General features: G+C 38.9%; 1 protein-coding gene across 1 annotated transcript in view; it reads right to left on the bottom strand.

Annotated features, from left to right (window-relative positions):
• Spata16 (spermatogenesis associated 16) overlaps nucleotides 1-7,962 on the bottom strand; it is a 308,782-nt gene that overhangs the window by 63,223 nt on the left and 237,597 nt on the right. Inside the window, exon 6 of the mRNA XM_004633441.2 lies at nucleotides 2,607-2,754. Coding sequence (XP_004633498.1) covers nucleotides 2,607-2,754 — 148 coding nt within the window. The remainder of the gene's footprint in view (nucleotides 1-2,606; nucleotides 2,755-7,962) is intronic.

The following is a 7,962-nucleotide window of genomic DNA, read 5'->3' as shown; positions in this document are numbered from 1 at the left end:
TCTTTCTTTCTTTCTTTTTTTTTTTTTTTTTTTTTTCTCCCCCTTTGGCTATTGGATCCAAAGACAATAGCCAAAATTTTTTTTGTTTTTTGTTTTGAGACACGTTTTTTGAAGTTGCTAAGTTGTCCTGGGCTCGAACTTGCAATCTTCCCACCCTAGCCTCCCACAGTAATGAATCCACAGGATACCGTGTCATGCCCTCCTTCATAATTGTATTTTATCTCCCAAGGGTTACTGGTAGTGCTCTTAAAATATTCACTAACACTCAGTGGGTGAATGTAAAGGTGTTTGAGAGCACATTCATCCAGAGCTGTCTGTGAAACAGTGAACCTGAGGTAGAAGAGTATGTGTATGAATTCTGACTGCTCTTGAGGCTGCAGCTGACTTCACAGGGAAGAACGTTTACTCAGCCCTTAGAACTGAGTGAGCAAGGACTTGTGCACATTTTACATGGAGTTCGTTGCAACCATATAGCATCTTCCATCTGCAGACATCTGCTGCATCACTGTACAGTGACCCGGACTGCATGAATATTTGGTAAGTGGTGATACAAGAAGCCAATGAAAGGTGACAGAAGAAGAATGCTGAGTTGTGAGAAGCCCAAGAAAACAGTCACTCCTGTAGTTCCATTTTCCTTTCCTGCCTCTCTTCTCCAGTGAAACTTTGACGGTGCCTTCCTCATCTAAGATGTTCCTCCTGGGAGAGATAGCCGGCTGGTAAAGAAAACACTTAACCTTCCCTCTTGCGATGCTCTGTACCCTCAGTCACCTTCAAGTGCTTAGGGGAAGAGAAGCCACAGCTCTGAAACTGTCCATGCGACTGGGCAGAGTCCTCTCATCTTCATCCCAGGAAGTGATTGGGATGAAATCCCTTCCTTATTTACCAGAGAGACAAATGTCACCCTGTAGCGTGGTTCCAAAGCACTGCTTCCACAGAGAAAACAACCTTACCTGCTCCAATGCAATTGAAATTCTAGGCTGCTTTCTCTCCCTCCTATTCTCCCTCCAGAAGCTGTGTCTTTCCCCTTGGTTCTCATGTCGCACTGTCATACTCTAGCAATTACTAATTATAAAATAATAGAAACAATTATTAGTAACTTATAATTATCTTCTCTTCCAAAGTATAAGATCCTTTCGTGTGAATTGTCTTGCCGGCAGATCATAATTCATCTTGATAACAGGTTTGATGGAGCTACGTGAGACATGAGTCTGCCTCATTAATGTTATTATTGTTTTTAAACTTTCAGCAGCAATAGTGCTTCCGAGGCATTAATTAATCGTCATGACTTCTCTTTGAAGTGGGTTAAATATAACCAAACTCATTGTACCAGGAGAGAAATTGGCAAACTAGGGATAGCAATGACTCCTTCATTTGAGTGGATCGGAGAGTAGAAATGGAAGTAGTTGAACTGGACTCTTTCCTGGTGATTCTACTAGTAAGCCCCTTCACCCCCCAAAAAATCCTTAAATATTCCTAACAACGTAATAACAAGTTGTATCAATTAGCAAAACTGTGAGTTTCGAGGAATTTTTATCTATTTTTTTCTAAAATCCTCAAACTAGGGAAATTTGCATCAGCAGTCATTTTAACATGCATTGTTAATTATATTTTTCTTTTTTCCTTCTCTGTACTCACATTCCCTTTGTTCCTTAGGGATTTATTATTTATTACTAGTTGGATGTATTTAGCATTTTCTCCCTGAAGAACTTGAGACATTTATGGATAAAAATAAGACTCCATGGGCCCTAAAAAATTAATGCTTTTGTTACTTGCAGACAGTGCCGTTCTATGGCAAGGACATGAGTTCAAATCGCTGTCCAATCTTCTGTGCCTTTCTGGAAAAGCCATTTGTCTTCTCCTCTAGCTTTTGATTTTTCTAGTGAAAATCATTTTATCTTATAAACTCCTAACATAAAATAAATAGAGTGCTTGATATTTTAAAGGTGATTATTTATAGAGGATATTATTAATCCTATAAATCAGTGATTCAGCCCCCTAAGATTTGAAAATAAGGCATGAAAGCACCTTAATAAAAGGCTGTGAAATTATTAGATGTGTGCATTTAAGGAGTTTTTAAAAGATAGCAGTCATTGTGTGGCCCTTCATTTAGTTACTTCTAAAGACAAAAAGAGGAATAAAGGGTGTCAGTGTGGGTCCTGCAGGGTACTCTTGGCTTCCAGGTTGCAGGTGGATACCAGAGATTCAAAATTACTAGGAAAGAGAGAGTTCTGAGGGATGAAATGAATGGTGGAAGGGAAGTAGAAACAGTGACACTGAGAGGAAAATCCATCTTCAGGCCATTGCTAGTGCACTGATAAAAGATGTGGAGAAAGGTGACATTTATGACAGGCCTTTCCTTCATTTTCACGTTAAACAGATTTCTAGGTTTTATCCTTTGCTTTATAACTATAGAAATGTGAAGGTACAAAGAATATTGTACATCTGTCTAAGGCTGGTGTTCCTTTAAACCATAAAAATAGCTTCTCATCAGGTTAAAGCAATGTAACCCTAAAATAGAAATGGCAAACAAATCAACTGCAAAGGGCCTGAATTTGCTTCAGTGGAAATAAAGTATTGATTCATAATGTACAGATACTGAATCTCACCTGTGTAGATGTACTCCACATAGGCAGGATGAGTTTTTGTGAATACTTCTTTTACTTTTTCTATTTTATCAGCACTTATTTTTGTTGCAAAAGGTGTGTACATGACCGAGAAAGATTCAGTTCTGGTGATGGCTTCTTCAATCATGGCCTGAGAGGAAAGCAAACAACCCATATGTCATCAATAACAATATATGACTTTTTGAGAATGTAAAAAATATATATAATTACCTTTTTGGATAATTTAAAAATCTATGTACTGTGCTGCAAAGATAACATATTTTGGCATTAAATATTCATTAGAATAAAATTTTAATTAGTTCTAGAAATACTATTTCATATTAAGAAAGCCAATTAAATGAAGGAAGTTGTAAACAGGCGCCACTACTCTGAGCTTATTTTGAGATAAAAATAAAAATTCAATTTTTCAAGGTGTCATTTTTTTTTTAGTTAATTTAGAAAACCAAATTCTAAGTCCAATGTTATACTTAATTTACTGATTAACAGATTAACACACTGTTAGGCAATTCATGCAGAAACCATTTTCTTTAAAGATGCCTATTGAACTTTCTGAATTTAAGTATATTCTCCAAGAAGCATGGCAACCCTATGAAATCTTTTTGGAATAAGAGCCTTCTTCAGCTTCTTCCCAGCAAACCTCCCTTCCTTCCAGATCATAAGTAACAGTTAAGATGCACACAGCTTTTTAAGAATTTCTTTAAATTATACTGGGTCATGTACCATTCCTGGTAAAACCCTGCCATCGACCTGAGCTTCCTGTTTGAAATAGGACCACTGATTGCTATTTGGAACAGACCAAAAAAAGAAAGTTATGTGAAGTTTTGAAAGGAATTTATTCTTTTATGAAACTTTCTCTTCTAACAAGGGTTGGATGTTGCATAAGGTATGTCTATGCTTATTTTGGTTTTCTGAACATGGCATAAAATCATTCTTTTAAAAATATGTGTTTAATTATAGGAATATAAATTTTTCTTGAAAACTAAGAGTACCAACAACTCATAAGAAAAAATGTGGTAGATTTGAGTTTTGTTAATAGAAAAAAGGATAACAGACAACAATGTACATTATTATTAGCACAGTATTTTGAAAACATCTTTGAAGTTAAAAGCAAGGAGAAGTTGCTAATTTAGCTTATTTCTTGCCTTCTGTATTTTTCTGTGATTTCAAGTGGCCTATATGATCATCTGTTACCTATAAAAAGATGTTTGTAAGCATGGATCCGAAGGGTGTTCCTTTCTCTGAGACAAGCATTAGAAATTGTGTAAAATTAATGCAGACTAACTTTCTGAACGAACTTCAGTGGCTTGTTTACTTCCCTTCCACCCTTCCTCCTGCTTATTCTTCTTTCATGGTCCCAGTGATGGAACGCAGGGCCCTCATACTGAGCTACATCCCCGACTCTGGTTCTCACTATATTGCTGAGATTGCACTAGAACTGATCCTCCTGCCTGGGCCACCCAGAGGGCCCAGATTACAGAGGTGCACCATGACATCCAGCATCAATGAGTTTCTGATGTATTGGATGACAGAACTCACATTGCCTGTGACACTGTACTTTCCAAGTTTAAGGAGTTGAGAGAAAATGAAGAATAGAGTTGTGTCCAAGATAAAGCAAGACTTATATAGCAAGAAATGTAACTTTTGTATCTGACAAGTTCAGTCAAATCCCCTCAGGATTTACCCTGAAACCTTGTAGCGCAGTTTGTAGATCCTTTGTCAGTGTCAGCCATGTGGATGAGTCATGGGCATTGCTTGACCAATTTGCTCTCTGTGAAAGCCTGAGAGAATGTTTTCTCTCCATATGACTCTCCTTAGAAACACTATACATCGTTGATCACTTTCCTCTGTGGCTTCATAATCTCCTTGGTCAGAAAATATGGGACACCACTGAGTTACACAGGTTCTCTTATGTCCTGAGTCCTCACTGACTTTGAAAAGTTAGGGCCAAAATGTTGGCTACCCTTGTATCCCTTTTTCTCTAATTTTTGGTCTGCAAACTTAAGTTGTTAACCCTCCAGAAGAGAAGCTTAATGCTATTATTACCCTATAACATAGGCGGTTGAGTTTAACCTCACTATCTTTTTGAATATCAAACATCTTTGACATAATATGGAACAAGTATTTCCCATCAAGTATTGTTATGTTAAACTTTAAATACCTACAGAATGTGAAGAAAAATAAAAAAACTAAAAAATAGGAATAAACAATTACATATTTTTACACAGAAATTTAGAAATCTAACCATATACAGTATTGTAGCAGGATAGTCCTATGACTTTTTTCTCTTGTCTCTTATTTTCATTTATTACCCTTTCTTTTAAACAAACATTTACTTGAGAGACAGTATAGCAGTAATTGATCTTAACCATCCAGCAGAAAAGTATAAAAATGAGGTATAAAAAGTAAAGCCATTTTAATATGCTGAACTGTAAAAGGCTCAAGTCAACAACTTCTGCCATTGCCAATCCTATGGATAACCCACTACTAGTATGGACTACTGGACTATATTGGATTATTTTGATGAATTCACACACCTACAATATTTAAATGACAATGGAAGACCCATCTATGACCAAATTAAACAAAAAAGGGGATACAAATGAAGGACCATTTTGTATCTATATATACAAAATAGCATAGATATACAGCTACTTTCCCTTAATTCAATGAGAAGAAAGATTTGTACTAATAGTGTTTGGACAGGATATCATGTCTGCATCTTGTACTATGAATAACGGTTATATGCAATGTATGAATTATTGAAACTGACCTGCTAACATGTTTTGAAACTGTCTCATTGCTATTTGTTTCTCAATAAAATTAATTTAAAAAAGAATAGAGTTGTGAGGCCAAATGGAGAGCCAACACTCAGACAGAGTTAGCAACAGGCTGTGAGTCGGTAGCGGGATCCGACTGCAGATGGTGATGCCAACTGTGGACAGCTAGCAAGAACAATGGGGACAGTGAGTCTGGAATCCAGAGATGAAGATTAAAAGCCCACACATGGCGTTTAAGCACCAGGTACCAGTCCTTCACCAAAAATAAACATCCTTTATATAGAGTAGAAGAAATAACTCCTCTAGTGTGGTGCTTACATATGTTCACTGCTGGAACCAGTTCGGGCATGGCAAGCGCGTGAGCCAGAGGAGGGGTGTGCTGAAGTGGAAAGCTGGCCCCAACCTGAGTTTTAAGGTCAAAATCTGACTTTACTCTCTCTTTGGGCTGTGGGTTCTTGTACTCATTTGTTAGGGCTTCCATAAAGAGTACCACACATGGTGGCGTACGCAACACAAATTTGCTTTCTCACAGTCTTGGAGGTAAAAGTCCAAGATCATCATTGTCTGCAGCCTTGGTTTCTTCTGCTGCCTTGTCCCCAGCAGGTGAGCACCCGTCTTCTCCCGAGTTTTCATGTGGTCTTTCATCTGTGTGTTTGTATGTCCTAACTCTTCTTCTAAAGACACCAGTTGTACTGGGTTAGAGTCCACCATAAAGACCTCATTTTAACTTGCTTGCTTTTGTAAAGCCCCCTTTCCCCAAATATGGTCTTATTCTGAGGCACTTCAGGGTACACATTTTGAGGGGAGGAGACCTCATGCAGACTGTAACAGTTTCTAAAGTCTAAGAAGCTTTTCTGCTGGTCTCTCTGAATCTCTCGGTGGTGGAGAGCCTTTGGTCTTAAATTCTAAATGAAAAGTTTAATGGTGGTATTTAATTCTCCAGTTTGCTTCCAGAAAGACATCAACAGTATCCTTGTCAGGCCAGGCTGGGAGAAAGCATTCTCTCCATCCCATTTCTTTTCCAACTGCTGGCAGCTGATGTGCCTGCAGGTAGGGTAGCTTCGCTAAGCTATCTCACAGCAGGCATGGCAAGGCTCATGCCCGAGAGCCTGCACCACACTTTTGCAAGTGGCAGAAGTGTGGTTTTTCACATGGCAGTTTGATCAGCTCATTGAAAGTGCTCTACTCTTCCTTGGCACAGTGCTCAGGCAGTACATTGAGGTCTTCGTGGGGCGCCGCTCAGGAAAAGATGTGCTGGACAGCTGGCTCCCCCTTTCCCCAAGGAACCAGCAGTGATGGTTCTTTTGAGGTTTCTTCTCTCTACGCTGAAGATGTATAAGGAAGTGGGTGAATAGTGTGCACGCATAATGTATGAATAAAAATCTAATTCTCCATGGAGATGATTTCTCAAAGGCAATTATTATAGTCCCAGGAAGGATCGCAACACATAAAAGAAAAGATTACAGAGTACCCTTGTACAGGATCTGGAAAAAAAAAAAATCAATGTTTTCATGTCTTTTTTGGTTTTTTTTCTAGATGTAGTGTTGAGTCTTTGAACCTGTCTCACACTGCTCTTATAAAGGAACAGAATATTGCTATATCTTTTCCAGCATTGTTGATACACGACTGAATAGCTCACTAATGAAGCAATCTAGGAAAAACTGTACTTGCTGCACTTTATCGAAATATAAGATATTTTTGACTATTTTGGTTTTCAAACAAAAAAAACCCCAGATTTTTTACTTTGTGATGACAGTAATTTCGTAATTTACATTTATTTTAAACGGGTGCATAAAAAGAGAAGTGTTCATAATTAATGGAGTACCATGTGATGCTTCTGCGGTTTAAAGTTATGTGTTGCCTCAAACCTTCCTCAGTGCTTTCTAGTAAAGTCATTTGATATTCTTTCTTCCAGCTTTTTAGAATATTCAGGACAAACCTCTGACCACATGCTAGAGATTTTTTTTTTTACTTTTTTTCTACAGCAGCTTAGTCTTCACTGATCCACCTTTCCCTATCTGCAAGCTTCTTTGCCACTCACTCCAGTTTCTGGTAATCATCACTCTTTTCAGTTTCCATAAGCTAAAATTTTTATATTTCATGTGTGAGCAGGGTCATGTATCCCTTGTCTTCTACTTAACATAATACTCTCCAGTTTCATCCATGTTTTCATAAAGGATAATAGTTCATTTTGTAATAAAGGCTGGAGTAGTACACCGTGGGGCATGTTTGCCACGTTTATCCATCCATAACTGATGGGCGCCTCCATTGCTTCCATCCATAGGGTATTGCTCATAGTGCTGTGATAAAAACACATCTGAGGAGCTTCCTGCTACTCTGCACCGGCGGGACCAGTCCCAGCCCAGGTGCAGCATGGGCCAGACCTTCTCCCACCTCCTTGTGGCGCCCCGCACCACTCCGCAGCACCTCCCCCACCCCACCCGCGGAGTAGGAATTTCTGCCACGTCCTGGGAACCCCCAGACCCAGTCCTAGCCCAGGTCCGATGAGTGTGTGGAGAGCTTCCTGCTACCCTGCGCTGGCGGGACCAGTCCCAGCCCAG

The sequence above is a fragment of the Octodon degus genome, unplaced genomic scaffold (genome assembly GCF_000260255.1).
Source record: "Octodon degus isolate 3935 unplaced genomic scaffold, OctDeg1.0 scaffold00055, whole genome shotgun sequence".
NCBI lineage: Eukaryota > Metazoa > Chordata > Mammalia > Rodentia > Octodontidae > Octodon > Octodon degus.
The sequence above is the reverse complement of the archived record's forward strand: the minus strand, read 5'-3'. Positions and strand labels throughout refer to the sequence as shown.